Source organism: Propithecus coquereli, unplaced genomic scaffold (genome assembly GCF_000956105.1).
Source record: "Propithecus coquereli isolate 6110/MARCELLA unplaced genomic scaffold, Pcoq_1.0 Scaffold137, whole genome shotgun sequence".
Lineage (NCBI taxonomy): Eukaryota > Metazoa > Chordata > Mammalia > Primates > Indriidae > Propithecus > Propithecus coquereli.
The window spans coordinates 2,967,988-2,989,360 of NW_012137969.1; the positions used below are offsets into that span (position 1 = coordinate 2,967,988).

A 21,373-nucleotide genomic window follows, 5' to 3' on the forward strand; every position below is an offset into this window, starting at 1 on the left:
GCTGAGGGTCCCCAAGACACATCTCCTGAGGTCAGATTTCCCCGGAGGATTTTCTCTCTGAAGATCCTGGGAGCTGAGTGGGAGGAGCTGAGGAATGTCATCTTTCCTCAGCTGTGCTGGTGTCCAGTCCCACCCTCCGCCCCAGAGCACAGGTAGGGTCAGGTTTCTTCTAGCTTCCAAGCAAACCCGCTCTGGCTGGTCCTTATCTGTGTCACTTACACATCCCAGGTGCATGAGGAATCTGTCTTGTCTGTCAGGTTAGCTCACCTTACCTTCCCCCTTAGGATTCTGTTTGACTCTAGCCATCCAGGTGTTCCTGTCTCCTTTTCCCCATCTGAGTCTATGCTTTTAAACTTAAAAAAAAAAAAAAAAAACACCAAAAACTTATTAAAACATGATTGCTGTAAAACCACCCATAAGATAGACCAACCTGGAAACCTCCAATAGAGGAGCACATTACTACACACACAGACACTGATGACATGTGCTTTATTTTTTAACTCCCTCTGAATCCACTGGCCAACCTCAGAACCAGAATAGTACATGAGGATTAATCAACTCGATGTTGACAAAATAACCAGACAATGTAAACAAGGAGCTGGAGTATTGCAGCTCGGGAGAGGGCAGGAGCCATGGTCTCCACTCATTTCCCCAATCAGGTTTTGGCTTCGTTCCCAGAGTTCAAGGCTGTACTTAGAGCCACCCGGGAGAAAACTCGAGGCTGCACCCTCAACGGTTTTTTGCATAGCCAAGAAAACTCAGTTTGAATAAACTGCGCACCTCTAAGCCAAGTTCAGTAAAAAGGGTTGCCGGTGGTGTGGGATCTGTTAGATTGTTCAGACTGGCTGTTGGATTCCTGCCCTTCCAGTGCATTCTCAGATAGCCAAGGGATCTGCAGGCCAGGGGGGCAGGGCTTCCCGAAGCTGTCTCCGTTCACTGTTAGGCTCAGGAGTCCCATTGTCTCAACGAGCTCTCCTGACTCTGTTGATGTGACCAAAATTATTTCCCACAAATTGTTCAATCATTTAGAAGACCATCAAGTTTAGTGCCCATCTGATTCCTGTTGACAGATGTCTGCGATATCGGCATCATAGGAATACTCGGACGCTAAGTCAGTTTAAGAACAAAAGTTGGGAGTCTGTTCCTGGGACAGTTTCTAGTAGCCCTGGTTACGCCACATCCACGTTAGAGACCCCTCGTGCTGGACAGGAGATACAGGCCGCTCTGTCGGAGACCACACTGTCCAAGGCTCTCATCAGGATGTCTGGCATGTGGTCTGTGAGCATCTTTGGGCCTATGAGTATTTTGCTGAATTCCGCTTCGTGTGACCACTTTGCACTATACTGAGCAGTAGAACAGCAGCCAAACCTTAAACAGAAAAGGAAATAACAGCTAGCAAAGCTGCACTTGAGTTTGACCTCCAACACACATTCTCTTTCGCTGGTGGTGAGTAGACCGGACCTCATCAGACCCGCAGACCCATCCGCACTCACCTCCCTGAGGTGCCTTCTTCCTCCAGGTGGATGATCCTGCCAGGGGGATACAGAGGTGGGTACTTGGGTGGAGAGTCCAGTGGGGAGTCGCTAGAGAAGCTGTAGGCCGGGGACCAGCGTGTCAGCAGACTCTGCTCCCCGAGAAGGGGCTGTGTCAGGTCTCCCTGGGCACCCCCATCCAGTTCAGTTGGAAAGTTGTCAGGGTTCCCTCCGAACAGTTCATACCAGCACCCCTGCAGCAAGATCTTGTACTAATAAGGGCGAGACCCAAGAAGGAAGAATGTTGTCACTTTGAGACACTGACTGTCATTACAGAAACCTCTTCAGGCCAGGAGCTGTGCTGGATGGCAGCCACCCTAAGGGCTCAGGGTGAACTCGCACACTCAGTCATGGGCCATGAGTGGGGGTGTCTCTTGGGCAGTGAAGCCATCACACTTGGAGCAATATTTAAAAAACAAATGCAGATTTTTGAGGAAAAATTATCCTGAATTCTTTTTTCCTTTTTTTTTTTTTTTTAGATACGGGGTCTCACTATGTTTCCTAGGCTGGACTTTTGAACTCTTAGGCTCAAGTGATCCTCCTGCCTCAGTCTCCTGAGCAGCTGGGACTATAGGCATGAGCCACTGTGCTAACCTTAATTCTTTTCACGCAATTCTGCAAATCAGTACCCTGCCCACAAAAACATTAATTTCTAAAAAATTTTGGGAGGTAATTGATAAAGAAAAAATTAACTTAAAATTTTATTTTTTTCTGATTAGGAACAAAAACACAAAGTCAAAAAAGAAAACAGGTTAAAGAAGTGAAAATCATCTCTAACCCCGTAATCCAAATAAAACCACATTGTTTTTTTTTTTCCCCCCCAAATTTTTGTCAAAATTCCTATCTATATCTCCTGCCTTGGAACATACCTCTTAAGGATCATTTTTAAGCTTCCTTAAAAAAAAAAAAACTTCAATATATCATAGATAACCTGTTTCTATTGGTAAATATAAATTTCTATTACCCCTCCCCCCACATCTGTTGGTAAGTATAAATTTCTATCACTATTTTTAATAATTGCATAATATCCACAGTATGGATATACCAGTACCTCTTAAATCTGTATTTGGCAGCCTTATTTTCTGAGCTTTGGGACAGTATCACCAAAAAGCATCAGAATACTGTCAGGACAAAGAAGTTTGACAGAAAGCAAATCACTTATTAGAACAGGGATGGTTCTATTATAGTATTTTCTAACTGTGACATATGTACTTGCTTTAGCCATTTGCTTTCTTAGGCATCATATATAGAGTCCTAGACAAAAATCTGTTCAGACGGTAGAAGAACTTCAAGCAGCACCATAAAATGCCCTGGGCTAAGAGGCTCTGAATTTAGAAAATTCTTCTCAACTCCACATAACCACCTGGTGGAGAAGAAGCCCAAGCTTCCTCGTATCCTCTTAAAAGGGCCCCCCAAATTACCTTAGGTTTATTACAGTGAGCAATCACTCGCAAGATTCTTTTCTTCAAATCTTCCAAGTTGGTCACACTTAACCTGTTTAGCAAAAAGTCATATTGAGGCTCAGTACTCAACGTTTTCGACTACCCCAACCCACAGACAAAAACCATCCTGCAAACTTACCTGGGAATCACATCCATTCCTAGGACAAGTGACACAATGAAGCTCTTAGAGTATTCACAAAGAGATTTGCTGAAATTTCAAAAAAAGAAAAGTTTCATGATTAAATTACCCACAGAGGGCTTCAAGGGGAGAAATCAAGTAACACTGTCAGGTCAATGACAGGTTGGTTTTCACAGAACTCAAATTTTGTTCTCTGTCCTCTAAAGGAGAGGAGAAACAAAACAGAGACTTCAGTTAGAATAACCCACTGGCCAGATTGTACTAAAGCAACAATATACATTCAACAGAGATGCTCCACAGCTAAAATCTCAAACTGGATCAAGAGGGCAGACCGAACATATACATTTATCCTGCCTGGGTGACAGAGTTGGGGAGGGGAGACACACACATTAAAAATAGTTATGTCTGGGGGGAGAGAAAAGACATTTTTGAGGCAACAAGGAAAGAAACCAGTCTCTGGGCCAGGCACGGTGGCTCACGCCTGTAATCCTAGCACTCTGGGAGGCCGAGGCGGGCGGATTGTTTGAGCTCAGGAGTTCGAAACCAGCCTGAGCAAGAGCGAGACCCCGTCTCTACTAAAAATAGAAAGAAATTAATCGGACAACTAAAAATATATAGAAAAAATTAGCCGGGCATGGTGGCACATGCCTGTAGTCCCAGCTACTCGGGAGGCTGAGGCAGAAGGATGGCTTGAGCCCAGGAGTGTGAGGTTGCTGTGAGCTAGGCTGACGCCACGGCACTCACTCTAGCCCGGGCAAAAGAGTGAGACTCTGTCTCAAAAAAAAAAAAAAAGAAACAAGTCTCTGAATGTACCTTGCTTTGTAGAGTTGTTTGGAACCATGTTAATGTTTTGTTTTACATAATAAGAAAATAAAAACAAAATAATAACAAAAGCAATTCTTAAAATCAAAAGCCAAATTAAACAAACAAACCTAATAGTATATTAAACAAACAGTTATTTCAAGTGATTTTAAAACAACTGTGATTTGGCTGTACAGCCCCAACAGGAATATACAAACTGCAAAGATATCTCAAACTACTTTAAATAATAATACTGTTAGATGTTATTTTGGTTATCACTACTCTGAAACTGATCTGTATCTACGTATACGTACCTTGAGGGAGAAGGGAGAGTGTAATAAATGGGTCAATGTTGACAGAAACCAAGCTTTTCAGCATAGGAGAAAAGATACAAAGAATTTCAGGGAAAGCAAATATACAGCCATATGATTTAGTTGTAGGTACAGACTCGGATCCTTAATTTAAGCTGGAAGTATCGATATGAACTAAGGATGTTTTTTCTTTGGTATAACAAATGCATTTCCTACCTCTTCCCAATGACAAAGCCCAGACACCATGACCAGCCCTGCAGTAGCGAACGCTCCTAGTGCCCAGACTGCAAGCTGTAATACCAGTTCCCACTAAAAGGAACAAATACTTCTTGGAAAAATGGCTGATTCCAGATAAGGAACAGGAAAAAAAAACCTTGAGCCCATTTCAAGCCCCAAAGTTGAGAACATTCTGTTGTACCAGAAGCAAGAAAACAACCTGACAACTAAGGCTGTGTGGAAAGGGTGGAGAGGCCAACTCTGGAGGGATTCCCATCAGCCACAGATGGGACAGTGCAAGGCTCAAAAGAGTAACTGCAATGGACTGAATCAAAGAGGCTTAAGCTCATGGGTTTATATAATGATACTTTTAAAAAATACAAAGGGAAAGATTAAGCAGACAGCATGTGTCTCCTGGTGTGAGGCACTAGGAATTACACACCACCACCTACCATACATTATTGCTAAAATATCCACCCGGAATCTGATCAGATCACTAGATATAACTGCCATTTTTGAGGAAATACAAACAACCTATGTGGGACAGAGGAACTTGTTAAATAACACTATGAGTATAATAACCAAAATCCAGATTATGACAAGTTCTCTTCAACCAATATAGAAAAAGAAGGGAGGGAAAAATCTGTACGTTAAAAGAGAGTTACAAGGCAAATCTACCATAGCCAATATGAGAACTTTGTTTGGATCCTTAATTTGAACAACTCAACTGTAAAACACTTAGGAAATAATTGGGAAAATATGATCAGTTACTGTATTTCAAGGAATTATTGTTTATAGTTCTTAAATTTTTAAATTTATTTATAGACTAGTTTATCTGCATTCTCAAATAATTTTTTAAAGCCCATTATCATTTAGACATAGTAATAATATTTACAGATGAAATGATAACAGTGCCTCAGATTTGCTTCAGAGTAATCCAGACATGGGGCTATGTGGGAAGTAGGGTAGGGGTTTATGAAATAAGATTAGTCTCAGGTTGGTAAAGTACTAATGCTGATTAAATGGGGGTTCACTATACTATTCTACTTTTGTTTGAATTTTAAGCTTTTGATTGGAAATTCCAGAACAAAATAATAGTTTAGCAGATTATTATAAACTGAAGAGAATCACTGAACTAGAAAACAGATTTGAAGAAAATATCTGGAATGTAATACATGGAAACAAAGATGGGAGATACAAATGGGAGGTTAAAGACATGCAAGTAGAGTGAAAAGGTATAATATTAATATATGTCCAACTGGAATCTTACAAAAGATGAGAGAACAGAGAGCAGAGGCAATAGGTGAAAAGACAACGACTAGCAATTCACAGATTAAAGAATCCAACAAATTTCAAACAAAATACATTGAAAAAAGGGAGACCTTCCCCTACATGCACGCTCTAAGAATAATAAAGCAAACACCCACGTAACCTGGATGTATTTTGCTGAGTGAAAGAAGCATAACACAAAAGACTACATTCCCAGATGAGATTTTATATATTAATACATTAAAAAATCCCAAAGCATCTATAAATAAATTATAGTTAATAAGCAAATGTAACAAGGTTATTGGATAAAAATCAAAATACAAATTCTATGGCATATACATATGCCAGCAACAAACAGAAACACCAACAAATAAGTGTGTAAGAGCTGGGTGCAGTGGCTTGTGCTTGCAGTCCCAGCTACTTGTGAGGCTGAGGCAGGAGGATCGCCTGAGCCGAGGAGTTCAAGACTAGCCTGGGCAACATAGTGAGACCCAATTTCTTAAAAAAAAAATGTGCATGAGACTTTATGGTGAAAATTATAAAATGTTATTGAAAGACATTAAAGAGTACCTAAATATTTGGAGAATAATATCACGTGAAGAGACTGGAAATATCAATAATGTAGAGATGTGAATTCTCTCCCAATTGAATTAGAAAATAAAGGCAGTTGAAATCACAACTCCAACGAGCTTTTTGTTTGTTATGGAACTTGCACAGTTGATTCTAAAATTTACAGGGAGGAGCAAAGACTAAGAATAGCAAAGATGCTCTTGAAAAAGTAAAAGGCATGGAGATTTGCCCTGCTAGATGCCAACACTTAATATAAAACTAGGGTAATTAACCCAGTGTGGCATAAGAGTAGAGACAATTAGACCAATGGCAGACAGGAGCGCACTTGGAAATACACTCAAATAAATATGGGCACTTCATAAATGACAGAAGTGTTACTGCATATTATTTAGTAACAGGGAAAAGATGGACTTTTCAATAAATAGTGCTAAGATAATTAATTATCCATGGGGAAGGGGAGGACTGGATCCCTACCTCATATTATATACAAAAAAAATCAGTTCAGTAGAGATTAAAGACCTCAATAGAGGAGAAAGGCCAAATGAATAGGCTTTGATGATAATATGAGAGATAATATGAGAGACTAGCTCCATGTCCTTAGGATAAAGAATTTTTTTTTACAGACAGGGTCTCTCCCTGTCATCCAGGCTGGAGCAGGCTGGAGTACAGTGGCATAGTCACAGCTCACTGCAGCCTCAAACTCCTGGGCTCAAGCAATCACCCTGCCTCAACCTCCTGAGTAGCTGAGATTACAAGTGTGAGCCACCAAACCTGGCGAGAAAGATTTCTTAGAAACAAAAACCTCACAATCATAAAGGATGGGTAAATTAGGTAATATTAAAATTAAGAACTGATAAACTGAAGACACGATTTAAAGAGTAAAAAGACACATCACATCGAGGAGTGGAAAGCATATTTTCAACACATTTGCAACCAACAAGGAACTGACAGAATATACAATTCCAAGTCAACAACAACAAAATAGACTCAAGAAAAATGAGCAAAAGGAGCTTCACAAAAGTGCAAACTCAATAACCAATAAATGAGAAGACTCAACCTCATTGGTGATCAAAGAAATGCAAATTAAACCACAATAAACCATCACTACACACCCATCAGATTAGCAAAAATTTTAAAATTTGATCATTCTAAATTCCTAAGTGTTGGTGAGAACATGGAGCAATGTAAACTCACACATTGCTGGTGAGAATGTAAATTGGCACAGCCACTTTGTCAAACCCTGGCAAACATCCAAAGGTTGAGCATGAGCAACTCTACGATGTGCATAAACAACTCAGAGAAGGTTGGAGACGGCACTGTGTGTGACAGCCCCACACTGGACACAACCCAATGTCCATCACCAGTGAAACAGATAAAATAATGGGTGAGAGAGAGATGATGAATGTAATGAGAATTTACAGAATAACATCATATAGGCATCAAGTATAATGTGGAACAAAAAAAAGGAAGTCACAGAAAAAAATATAGTACAATTCCCTTTATATAAAGTTGAAAATCAAGCAAAATAAACTATATTATTTAGAGACGTGTATAGGTGGTAAAACTATTTGTTTTTAAAACAAAGGAAGAGGCTGGGCGTAGTGGCTCATGCTTGTAATCCTAGCACTCTGGGAGGCCGAGGCGGGAAGACAGCTTGAGGTCAGGAGTTTGAGACCAGCCTGAGCAAGACTGAGACCTGTCTCTACTAAAAATAGAAAAAAAAGTAGCCGGGCATGGTGCTGACTGCCTGTAGTTCCAGCTACATAGGAGGCTGAGGCAGTAGGATCACTTGAGCCGTAGTTCCAGCTACAAAGGAGGCTGAGGCAGTAGGATCGCTTGAGCCCAGGAGTTTGAGGTTGCTGTGAGCTAGGCTGACGCCACGGCACTCACTCTAGCCAGGGCAACAGAGTGAGACTCTGTCTCAAAAAAAAAAAAATTTAGTATATAATGTGTATAGGGTATTACTTCAATTTATAGAAGACATATCCGTACACACAGCTGGAAGAAAACGAACCTAAATATCTACAGTGGTGATTTCTAGGTAGATCTCTGGTCTCTCCACTTTTCTGTATGTTCCAAATTTTCTATCATGGATACAAATTCCTGGTTTTTTTCCTCTTTTTTTATTTTTTATTTCATTTGGGGTTTTTTTTGTTTTTTTTTTTCCTTTTTTGAGACAGAGTCTCTCTTTGTTGCCCAGGCTGGTCTCAAACTCCTGGCCTTACGTGATCCTCCCACCTCAGCCTCCCAAGTAGCTGGGATTACAGGAGTATGTGACCACACCCAACATCTTTATTTTTTCATCCTGTATTTTTTTATTGTGTTACAAATTTCTTTTATAATCAGGGAAAAAGGTACACAGCACAATCTAGTCAGTATGTTGAATCAGCAAAAAAAATCCTATACTTTTCAAATTCAAAAATGTCATTATGCATTTAACCAAACCCACAGAATATACAACATCAAGAGTGAACCCTAATGTAAACTATGGACTCTGGGCAATGTGTCAGTGTAGGTTCACTGACTGTAACAAAGGTGCCACTCAGGGATACTGCTAGTGGGGGTGGCTGCGCAGGTAGGTGCGGAGGCACATGGGAACTCTCTGTACCTTCTGCTCAATTTTGCTATGAACCTAAAACTGTTCTAAAAAAGTCTATGACAAAAAAGAATGTTAGAATCATATCACTTAGGAGATTAAAGCTATGGTCAGACAGATCTAAGAAAGGCTATTCAATCTTTCTTCAATGAAACAGTGCTTCAAAACACAAACCTCTCCTGAAGATGGGAAATTATCATTAAATTATGAATAAAAGATGAGTCTTGACCATATGACTTCTAAGTAGCAACTCGTTAGATGCAGGAAAACAAAGAATTACCTTAACAATCCCCGGGGTGGGGAGAAGGCATAGCCCTTGACTTGGGGGTATGAGGCTCTGAGCATGATGGCTAACAGGGCGGCAGCTCCGGCCCCCAGGCTGTGCCCCACGATGACAAGCTGATATTCCTAGAGGAACAAAGCACGATGAGGTAAAAATTAGAAATAACAAAAAGCTCATGATAAGAAAAGAAAATAAAAATTAAGTAAAATCTCACAGGAGCAATGCTGAAGGCTTGGCTCAAAATTCCATCGTTGATAAGTCGTCGGTAAACATATCTGGCAGCCTGAGAAATCCCCTAAAAACACACACAAAGAAGGTGACTATTAATCCTCAGACAAGGCAGGTTCAATCGCAGTCAGAAGGCAGGATTACACAGTATGTACACTGATTTGAGTCTCTAATTATCTCCCTAAAAAGGACACGAGGTCAGCAGCCACACCCATTGCTCACTGTTGTGTTCCTGGCACCTTTCAGAGAGCTTGGCACGAAGGCCTTGCCTAATAAACACTTAAACTAGACCATCAGAAGTGAGTTCTACGGAGGTCATATTTGGGTTTAATTTCAAAAAATAAATAAAATTTAAAACTTTCTAATATGTGCATCTGTCCTAGGAAACAGGCTTCTGGAAAATTAAGCAGTTTCAACAGAGGCGAGACAACCCTGTCAATGACAAGTATCTTCCAAGTGCCTGCTGATGGCAGCTCCTCCACTAATCCCCAAAGCAAGAAGACCTGGCCCCTGTCCGGGGCAGGTTATATTCTAACAGGATGAGGCATAGGAAATCTTGTATGAGATGGGAGACTTTTTGGATAATCTCTGAAGCAACTGCAAACTCCTAAGATTTAACAATTCTGCAAGAATGCTTACCCTGGCATAAGGGAAATCAAAAAGGCGGCTGTGACATTCTGTGTACAGTATGACAGCACTTAACAAACCATCAAATTCCCTTTTACTCTCCTGCCACTGTACAATGTGGTCAACTCCAGTCAGCACCTATTAGGCACCTACTATGTGGCCAGTCCTGGGCAATCAGAGCCAAACAGAACTTGGACTACAACTGCTCCTGGTGAGGCTCCAGCACAGGCACTAAACAAATGCCAAGATCGTTTTCGGCTTCACAGGTTTGGGTTCCAATCACTGTGAACAGCATCAAAGCCAAAATTCAGCACAGCTCGGCACAAGTGAAGCCAAGAGCAGAGTATAGGCCTTGAGCGGCTGCCTTCTCAGCCTGGGGGAGGAGCTGTCCCTGAACACATACTAACACAGTGTGAGGGTCCCTCTGCGGCCAGCTTGGCTTGTGGTCACATAAAGCCTTTTCCTGACAGACCACTGCCCAGGCCTGAGCCCACCAGACTCTGAAGGTATCTGGGGCTGTCTGGCTGATATGTCTCTGTAATAAGGTTTAAAATTTTCTTTTCCTTCATACACACCCAGTAATAGTTAAACTGGAGTCTTTTGTGAATTGAGGCATAAAAATACAGCTAAGTGTTAAAGAAAAAAACATCCCCACTCCTAGGACTGTCAAGCTTCTGACTGACGGCAGAACAAACGCTCCACCCTGGCTTCTCCCTGCAAACTGTCTAGAGGACACTGCAGGGCAGTCGCCTGTAGCTGCACTCTTGCTGTAACACATTTTCTTAAAATAAAAATTAGACATTCTGTTTAAAAAATGATTACTACAGAGCAGTACATGTTTTGGTTATAAAAACATATCAAGTATATGATGCAGAGTCCAAGTCCATTGCCTTCTACCCCTGACACCTTGGTGCCTCTTCCCGAGAAGGAGCCCCTGTAACCTGTGGGAGTGAATCATTCCAGACTCTCCCCTGAATGTTGAAAACTCTGCCCTGCAGTATCATTAGTCACCAGGGAAATACAAATCAAAATCACAATGAGACATTACTTCACATCCACTAGGATGGCTATAATAAAAAAAAAAAAAGGAAAATAGTATGTGTTGACAAGGATGTGGAGAAACTGGAAGCCTCATACATGGGAATGTAAATTGGTGCAGCTGCTGTAGAGAAGCTTGGTGGTTCCCCAAACAGTTAAACCCAGAATTACAATATGACCCAGCAACTCCACTTCTAGGTATTTACCCAAAAGAAGTGAAGGCACAAACTCAAACATATCTGTAGATCAATTTTCACAGCAGCAATATTCACAGTAGCCAAAAGGTAAACACAGCTCAAGTGTCCACTGATGGATAAATGGATAAGCAAAGTGTGATATATCCACACAAAGCAATATTACTTATTCAGCCCTAAGAAATGAAATTTTGATGTCCGCTACCACATGGATGAACCTTGAGGACATTATGCTCAGTGAAATAAGCCAGTCATAAAAGGGCAAATTCTGTATGATTCCACTTATATGAGGTTTCCAGGAAAAGCAAATTCTCAGAGCTAGAAAGTAGAAGAGAGGTTAGCAGAGGCTGGGGAAAGGAGGAGGGAGGTGTTTAATAGGTACAGAGAGTTTATGCTAGGTATGATGAAAAAATTTTGAGTACAGATAGTAGTGGTGACAGGTACACAATGCTGTGAATGCATTTAATGCCACTGAATTGTAAACTTACAAATGGTTAAAACGTTAAGTATGTTATGTATATTTTACAATTTAAAAAAATCTTGGCCGGGCGCGGTGGCTCACGCCTATAATCCTAGCACTCTGGAAGGCGAGGTGGGCAGACTGTTTGAGCTCAGGAGTTTGAGACCAGCCTGAGCAAGAGTGAGACCCCGTCTCTACTATAAATAGAAAGAAATTAGCCAAACAACTAAAAATAGAAAAAACTAGCCAGGCACGGTGGCGTGTGCCTGTAGTCCCAGCTACCCGGAGGCTGAGGCAGGAGGATCGCTTGAGCCCAGGAGTTTGAGGTTGCTGTGAGCTAGGCTGACGCCACGGCACTCTAGCCCAGGCAACAGAGTGAGACTCTGTCTCAAAAAAAAAAAAAAAAATTTTAAAAAATACACAACTCTAACTCTGGGCAGGCGAGTTTTCTACTCCTTCAGGACGAGGCTATGATCCCCCAGGCACAGCACGGGAAGAGTAAAAGTGAGAGCTTGGGGCGGCCACAGCTGCACGGAGAGAGCAGTGTGCCTGCCTCCCGAGGCAGAGGCTAGTCTTCACTCTCTACTGCTCCGTGCTATTCTAAAGCTTTTTTGTAACATGGGAATGTTTTACTTTAATTAAGATGGAAGAAAAGCCGTAGACCTGGGTTCCATGTGCCCGATCTGCCGCTTATTCCAGTAACCAGTAACCACGGGCTTAGGGCAAGTTCCTCAATCTCTTTGAACTGACATCTCTGCCTTCAAACAAACAAATAAAACCCCCAACCTCGCAGGGCTGTTGTGAGAATCAACTCGGTAAGAGATAAGAATAGAAAGCACTTACTTTGCACTCGTGGTAACTATTTGTTACACAGTTAGCGTTAACAGGAAAGATTCACAAACCCCAGGGCTTATACCTTGTGTGCCAAACAGTCTTGCACCTCACACTCTAAGTTGAGCACCTCGCTCTCCGCTGACAGATCAGTAAGGATGTCCTGTAAAAAAGGGCATTGACAGAAGAAGCCATCAGCCTGTGAAGGCACAGAGTGGGTGAATGATGGCTGGATCCCTGCTGCCACCATGTTCCCTCTGAGGGACAGCAGACGGCTCAGTCTCCTGGTCAACCTGAGAACTGAACTGTGATGCCTAAACTTAGGAGGGAAACCCAGGCGGTGGTCAGGGGGCTCCTGAGGGCCCCGATGGCATGACCAGCTCTGGGCCAGGCATGAATGGTGGAGGGAGATAAGGAGGCATCTAAGACACACCTTCTGCCTTCCGCCATCACACGCCCATGTTCTAAGGACCCACACTGCACAAAGCCTGTACCAGAGTTTGGAACAAAGCATGGTTCTTGTCTCAGGGGCCCACAGTAAACAGCTCACCGAAACATACGAGCAAGAGGCCCCTCAACTAGTGCTGCAGCAACTAGTGCTGCAGCAAGGGGCCAACCAGTGGGGGCGGCTGCCTGGAGGACAGGGTGCCTGAGCCAGGGCCTGAAGGAAAAGCCTGATTCAGGGAGCAGAGAGGGGAGGCAGCTTCCCAGCCATGCTCACTGAGGGGGCAGCACGACCCAGGGCACAGGCCTGGCCCAAGCACCCTGCTGGGGCTGAGGTGCTTACGCTGAACGCCTATGATATTTAAAAAGCTCCACAGGCAATTTGGATGGTGACTGGGATGAGCTGAGAACCACTGAACTGGAAAGGCTGGCTGGGTCAGGTCATAAAGCACCAACAAAGAATGATAAGAACACAAACTTTACATTAAAGCAGTGGGAAGCCACTGGAGGTTTCTGAGAAGGATGGTGATACCCAACCCATGTTCTAGAAAGAGCACTGTGGGGACAGTATAAAGAGTCCTCTGACAGACTGGGGACATGAGGGACCAAGACAGAAAACTATTTCATGGTACAGGAAAGAGGACTGGGACCACAAGTAGGACCATGGTGCTGGGAACAGAGAAGAGATAGTGTAGGGATGAGGGCCTGGGCAGGAACATCACACTCAATAGGCTGGACAGTAATTGAGCAGAGAAACCAAAGACGGATGTCACTGCTTCTTAATGTGTGACAGGGGACACTCGCAGATGAATATGAGCAGGAGGCCCAGAGGAAGAACAGACGTGGGAGGGTAGGGGTCTGGTTTCTCTGGTGCCTCCAGGGTGACCCAAGTGGCTCTAGAAGGTACAGATTTCCTGGCACTGAAAACGAGGGGGCTGCCCCCAGAACTGGTAAGAAGGAACAGAAGAGGGTCAAGGGAGCAAGCTCTGGAGTCTCATTATGTTTTCTGGGTCAGCAGAGAAGAACCAGGAAGTGAGACCAAGGAGGGGCCACAAAGAAACTGAACATAGAGGGGGAAAAAAGTTTCAACAGAGAAAAATTTTTCTGGTGTCTCCAAGGGACAGAGAAGTCAGGAATCGGGAAGACAGAAGAGGGGTACCCAGGCCAGGGGTAGATAAATGGAGGTTCTCGCTGCACCTGGAGGAGAGACTGGCACCCACGTGGGGCCAGTGAGGACCCAGAACAGGAACTTGCAATGGGACTGGTAAACAGTGCTGTGACTTTCGGCAGAGAGACTTAATTTACTGTCCCCTTCGGGCTCTAGGTGCAGGAAATTCAAGGGAGGGTCACTTGGCCTTGGGCCCTGGCTGGGCACATCCAGGGAAGTCAGGCAGGAGGGAGCCAAGCAGGTGCCCCTCTTGGAGTTCCTTGGGCTGGAAGCCAAGGCTGCTGGCATCTGTTGCTGATAGTTTTCAGTTAAAAGAAAACCACTTCATCCCTTTTTGCAAAGGGACTATTTCACAACCCTGGACTCACTTCCTCATTTTCTGCCCTCGGTGTTTTTCTCTATGTCTAATGCTGTTACTTAAGAATGTTTTTCTCTGTTCCAAGCATCTGCAGCTTGCTGACTCGTGCTCCTGGCTCCCACCCCCAGTTCCCAGGTCTGATATGTCAGGCCCCAACATTACCTGCAGAGACATGGTCCCTCTCACGGCTACCACAACAGACTCTTTCCTGTGATCCAGAGCCACCAAAAATGGCAGCTCATATACCTGAAGGAGAAAGAAACAAGCATGAGGCGTAAGTAACAAAAACATGCACCTAGCAATACAAAGTTAGACCATCCCAGTATCTCTAATAACATGGAAGCTTATTACTACAATGACACCAAGTCCTGTAGCATAAAAGGAAGGGAATGCCCCAACTCACCTTTCTGCTCACCCTCACTACTTTGATATTCTGTAAATGAATGGCTTTCATAAAACATGCTATTATACATGAAAAAGTATCTTTGTTTTCTTTCTTTCTTTCTTTTTTTTTGAGACAGCATCTCCCTCTGTTGCCCAGGCTGGAGTGCAGTGGCATCATCAAAGCTCACTCCAACCTCAAACTCCTAGGCTCAAGCAATCCTCCTGCCTCAGCCTCCCAAGTAGCTGGGACTATAGGTACATGTCATCGTACCTGGATAATTTTTCTATTTTTTGTAGAGACAGGGTCTCACTCTGGTGCTCAGGCTGGTCTCGAACTCCTGGCCTCAAGTCATCCTCCCACCTTGGCTTCCCAGAGTGCTAGGATTACACGCAGAGCCACTGCGCCCAGCTTTTCTTTCTTGCCCTCTCTCTGGCTCCCACAAAAATCCAATCCACCATGTGGCCAGACAGTGGATATGCCCACTTTATCCCCCTCATTTTGGTGCCAGCATCCCCGAGTCGTCAATGGATGAGTTCACTTCTGTGCTGATCAACCAAAAGCCATCCCTCAAGGCCAGGACTACAGGTGCTGTTCACTACAGCTATTCAGGTTTTCACCACCCAATTCCTGCCAGGAGTAGGGAGGGATGGCTCAGCAGTGCTACACTGCAATCAAATGCTGGACTAGAGTCACCTACTTTGCTTAAGTCCAGGCAGCAGGTGAAGGGCTTTGGGCCTTGTGAGCCACTTTCACTTAGAAGCAGCCACAGTTAAAGCTGCAGTTCTAGGCTTCTGCCTTCAGAATCCAAGCCCTGAAAGAACACTGGAAGGGTGTGGGGCTAGGCAGACCTGGGTCAGAAACTCAGCTGCCCCTTTCCTGCGACGTGGTCCCAAGCAAATGTCTTAAGCTCGCTCAGTCTCTGTTTCTTCATCTTTAAGAAGGATATAATATCACCTAACTCTTAAGGGCTGGTATGCAGACTAAAATGAGAAAGTACCTGGCTCATGGCAGGCAACTGATCAATGGTCACAATTATCATGACAACAGCCACTTGTCTGTGGTGGGCAACTCAGCATCTGGAGCAAGCAGGGAACAGACTGCGACTTCATTTCCCTGATTCCACGGGACAAGGACTTTTAAACGATGCCATATTGTGGGAGCTTCAGAGAGTTCCCAGAACCATCAAAAACCTTCTGTGAAAAGTTTACTTTCAATTACACTGGTCCTTTCTGTCATGACCACTCAGTACAAGGAAATGTGGAGGCTATCACAGGTTCCTGACCTGTGCTGCCCACCAGACTCACTGGGGATTTTACAAAAATACCCATACCTGGTCACACACATTCTAATTTAATTGGGATGGGGTGTGACCTGGACATCAGGATTTTTTTTAAGAGACTGGGTCTCACTCTGTTGACCAGGCTGGAATATAGTGATGCAATCATAGCTCACTGCAGCCTCAGACTCCTGGGCTCAAGTGATCCCCCACCGCATCCTCCCTAGTAGCTAGGATGATAGGGGTGCACCACCGTGCCTGGCCTTTTTTTTTTTGAGACAAGGTTTCATTATATTGCCCAGCTGGTCTCCAAGTCCTGACCTCAAGCAATCCTCCTGCCGTGGCCTCCAAGAGCGCTGGGATTAAAAGCATGAGCCATTGTGATCGGCTCATTGTACCTGACCAGATATTGGGATTTTCAAAAACTCCCCAGGTGATTCTGAAATACAGTAGTGTGAGAGCCACTGGGCTAGAGAGTAGTGGTTCCCAAAATTATCTATACTCTAGAATCACTGGGGGGCTTTAAAAAACCCTGTGCTGGGGTCTCATCTCTAGAGATATTGATTTAATTGATCCAAGGTGTGGCCTCGACTTTAGGAGTTTTAAAAGCTCCCAGGAGATTCTATGAGGCAGCAAAGTTTGAGAACCACTGTACTACACCAGCAGTTCTTCAATTTTGGTACACACAAGACCCACCTGGAGAGCTACTAAGCAACGCTGACACATGGATCACTGAAGCTGGACAGAACTGGCTTTTGTAGCTTCACCCGAGATAATTCTGATGCCCTACAAGGTGTGAGACCCACCACACTACACTATTGTTGATGGAGCTCAAGACCCAGAAAAAGGATTATTAACTCCAGAAACCTGTGCAGAATTAATACTGAAGGAACTCATTGTTCTTCAATAAAAGATGGGCTTATGTAAGACACATGATACGGTATCTCTGATGAAGACTTCTTTATCTTATGTTAAACCTGGGTTTTGAACCTGGACCAACGGACTTATGTGGGCTTTCAAAGGGCTCTGTGAACCCCCTGAAATGGTACACAGCATGTGTATGTGTGTCTATAAATTGCATGAACCCATAACTTCCATCAGAATCTCAAGGGGCTCTAAGACCCAAGCGAAGTTAAGAACCACTGTCTTATACTGTACCTTGTCATGAAAGCTTATGTGAATAAAATCCCTATACTGTAGCCCTGTCGTCTGCAGGATAGAGCCAAAATGACAGTTGAGCTGATCACCTCCGACCAAGTCATATTCTGTTGTTCTGCTTCTGCAACTGAAAAAAGGGGGCAAGGATGTTACTGTGTCAGCTAGAGCCACCTGCCAAGGAATATCAGTCCTTATCATCATCTTTTCCCAGCAAACATGAACACTAGAGTTTACAATTTTTAGGACTTAGCCTGGCTAACGTAGAATGGCTTTTTAAAGATAACTATTTCTCTGTGTATACCTCTTAGCAGAGTTTTGACTTCTGGCATCATGTTAATGCTTTACATATTCAAAAAATAAATTAAATCAACAAAGATGTGAGAGACCCTAAAACTGAATGTCAGGCCGGCCGCGGTGGCTCACACCTGTAATCCTAGCACTCTGGGAGGCCGAGGCGGGCGGATTGTTTGAGCTCAGGAGTTCGAAACCAGCCTGAGCAAGAGCGAGACCCCGTCTCTACTAAAAATAGAAAAAAATTAATCGGACAACTAAAAATATATAGAAAAAACTAGCTGGGCATGGTGGCGCATGCCTGTAGTCCCAGCTACTCGGGAGGCTGAGGCAGAAGGATTGCTTGAGCCCAGGAGTGTGAGCTTGCTGTGAGCTAGACTGACGCCATGGCACTCACTCTAGCCTGGGCAAAAGAGTGAGACTCTGTCTCAAAAAAAAAAAAAAAAAAAACTGAATGTCAACAGAAGCAGGTAAACAAAATTCTTCTGAATGAATAATATAACCAACTCTGGAGAACAAAAAAACAACAAAAGAATTAATCTAAGTAACTTTGAATAAGTCTAAAATACTTTAAGTCTAAAAACAAAAAAAACCACAAACAAATCATAAACTCTACTTAGCAGATCTTTTTTGTAGTAGTACTGGATATAGCAATTCTGAAACTATTTTGTGAGTACTGGAGGATTGATGTTGTTGGATGCCAGAGTTTGCTTGTGGAGAAAGTAGACATATATGATATGGGAAAAGACAAGAAAAAATTCTGTGGCTTTGGATCAGAATTAAAAGATATCAGTATAAACTCATGATTTTTAAAATAAATATATATTGGACTGAATCACATGAAATTGCATTTTCCCCCCATTTTTGTCCACTGAAAAGGCCCAGAAGCAAAAACACCCGAAGAGTAATATGCACACCTAACACTTACATATTGATTTCTAAATACCACTGTCCACACGATAAGAAGGGGATGCCCTGGACAAACCATTCCAGGGAACGCACAAGATGAATCTGCAACAACTTATGTCAGAAAATCAGGAAGTGCTCAAACATGATGGGTCATATCAAAAGGACACAGGAGCCAGTCTGCAGGACCGAATCTGGGACATTTTGAACATCAAATATTATACTTACTACAAAATGATCAGTAATTATAACCCATTGAATAATGTAAGAACCTATAAATCCATATTGATAATAAACTGTAGGGAAGAAAAAGCTCTTCTTTACTATAAAATGACAACTAATGTAAAAGAAATGGTGAATTTAGAAAATCACAATTTGGCAACCATCCTAGTAATAAATGATTCAGACAAGAACCAATGGATACTAAAAATATGGGGTGGAGAGGAACAGGAGGAACAGGAGGATATTTAAATGGTCTCAAACTATTTCCCCCGAAAGATGACTTCTGTGGCAAAACCTGGCAGTCAGCACCTCAGCCAAGCAATCAATGTTAACGTCGCCAGGGATGGGACAACCTGGCATCGTGTATCTCCTGATATGATGTACTAACAAGGTCACGATGTTCCTCATGGAGCATTCCTGCCAAAAATTCAAAACTTGAATCTGATCACAAGGAAACCATTGCACAAATGCAAATTGAGGGCCATTCTACAAAATACCTGCACTGTCCTCTTCAAAATGTCAATATCATGAATGACAAAGAATGGCTAAGGAACTGTTGCAAACTGAAGGAGACTAAGGAGACATGACAACTAAATGCAATGTGTCATCTTGGATTGGAGGAAAAATTGCTAAAAAGGGTATTACTGGGACAATTGGAAAACTGTGAATACAAGTTGTAAATTAGCTAATGGTCAATGATAAATATCCTAAATTTTATAATTTTACTGTAGTTATGTAAAAGAATGTCCTCATTCTTTGGAAATTCAGGCTAAAGTAAATAGAGGTAAGGGGTCACAGTGTTTATAACTAAATCTAAATCTAAAACTAAATCTAAAATGGTTCAGGGGAAAATTATGTATAAAAAATATTTATGTGTGTATCATATACGTACGTATATGTATATATATAGAGAGAGGGAGAGAGAGAAAGAGAGAGAAAGCGAGAGGGAGGGAGGGAGGGAAGGGCAGAGAATGAGAGACAGCACGTGACAAAATGAGTCACAACTGGTGACTCCAGATAAAGGATATATGGGAGTTCTTTGTACTATTCTTGCAAGTTTTTAAAACATCTCAAAATAGAAAGGTTTTTTAAAAGGGAAATATGGAGGCCTCAGACCATGCCAACCTACCAGTCACCACCAATCCTGCACAGCCCTGTAAACGGGTTTCTATAAATGTAGAGTGGCCACCCATAGGCAGCTGCTGCAAACTGCATATAATGATGGCAATTTTCTAATTCTGCATCCAAATCAGCTTCCTGGAAGAGGAGAAAAAAAAAGATTTTTATTTAGGGGAACTCATTATGTAGAGGATCAACACACTAAGATCTTAAACCTGAACTGAACTCAAACTACTGATTCTTCCTGCTCCTTCCTCACGGAACAGAACTCTCAGAGAACATACAAAGGGAAGACTGGCCCTTAAATACAGACTGAGATGGACTCCTCAAGTTATAGGACTGCAGCGAGTGTGATGGGAGTTAACAGCAAAAACAACCCTAATGACTTTTTTGACTCCTGCTGAAATAAGCCAGTGCTTCCTGACTAGATGCCATCAGACTAGCAGATTTCCATGCCACTGCAGCACAGGCTGCCAAAAACTGAGTGCTTTAATAAGGGGCAGGGAAATACACACAGGCTATGTGCAATTTTCTCTTTCCAAAGCATAAAAATCCGTGGCAGGAAAACTATCATCAAGCAAAGCCAAACTATTTCTGCTCTGTAAGCCCAGAGAAGAAAGCAAACATGCCAGGGGAGATCACAGGTTCCATCCCAGAAGAAATTTGTCTGATATGTAGACTCCAACAGTGAATTACCTAAAAACACAAGGCTTTAAGAATACAACGGATGGTGAACTGGCCAGGAATGGGCTCCCGCTATCTGAACGCCAGGTGATGAGAAGAAGCTTCACCTGACATGTGATAAATTACAACCATCAGAAGCCACAAATCAGATTCCAACCCAATTACTACTGAAATTGCTGTTGGCTAGCTGTATATTTTTGAAGATTTACAAAGAGGTGTAAAATAAATGTCAAAACTGTACAATCCGACAGGAACACAGGCTTACCTGGGAGGGCCCTGGGGAGTGGCTGATCACCTCATCAGGCTCCTGGTTATTCCCGATATTGTCCTGTTGCTGATGGAGCAGGGCAAGACCTGCTGCAATGTCGCTAGGTACCAGATCTGTGTCCTGGGTGGGAAACCACAATGGCCTGTCATAAAACCCAGCAGGAACTGCCCATGAGTTCCCCAAAATTCAGTTTTATATAGGTCAGAGGCACATGTACTCACAACACATAGATACACTTACATGTACAAAGATATTTTAAAGAGAATTTTCCTTACAGGATTCCTTCTATATGTGAGCTTAGTATTTTTCACATCCTGCCCCCAGACAAATCCACTGGAGAATATGAAAAATTTTGTTGATCTCCATTTTAAAATTTCATGTCAAGTGACTCATCTATTTTTAACCTACTTCGAATCTTTCATAAAGTGGGGGAATAAATGAATAAATTCTCTCTTTGTGGTTATACACAATTTTAGCCCAAGTGTATACTCTCATTTTTTAATATGCTGTGAAGGTTTTGTTGAAACATACTCTATGGCAGAGATTTATGAGACTGA

General features: G+C 42.8%; 1 protein-coding gene across 1 annotated transcript in view; it reads right to left on the bottom strand.

Annotated features, from left to right (window-relative positions):
- Window positions 1-500: 500 nt before the first annotated feature.
- Window positions 501-21,373, bottom strand: part of DAGLB (diacylglycerol lipase, beta) — a 32,970-nt gene continuing 12,097 nt past the window's right edge. Inside the window, exons 5-15 of the mRNA XM_012638988.1 lie at window positions 20,814-20,936; window positions 19,875-20,002; window positions 17,327-17,453; window positions 14,670-14,753; window positions 12,623-12,700; window positions 9,374-9,454; window positions 9,157-9,284; window positions 3,114-3,182; window positions 2,954-3,026; window positions 1,494-1,744; window positions 501-1,368 (exon numbers count right to left, since the gene is read on the bottom strand). Of these exons, the coding sequence (XP_012494442.1) occupies window positions 1,170-1,368; window positions 1,494-1,744; window positions 2,954-3,026; window positions 3,114-3,182; window positions 9,157-9,284; window positions 9,374-9,454; window positions 12,623-12,700; window positions 14,670-14,753; window positions 17,327-17,453; window positions 19,875-20,002; window positions 20,814-20,936 (1,341 nt within the window). The 3' untranslated portion in view covers window positions 501-1,169. The remainder of the gene's footprint in view (window positions 1,369-1,493; window positions 1,745-2,953; window positions 3,027-3,113; window positions 3,183-9,156; window positions 9,285-9,373; window positions 9,455-12,622; window positions 12,701-14,669; window positions 14,754-17,326; window positions 17,454-19,874; window positions 20,003-20,813; window positions 20,937-21,373) is intronic.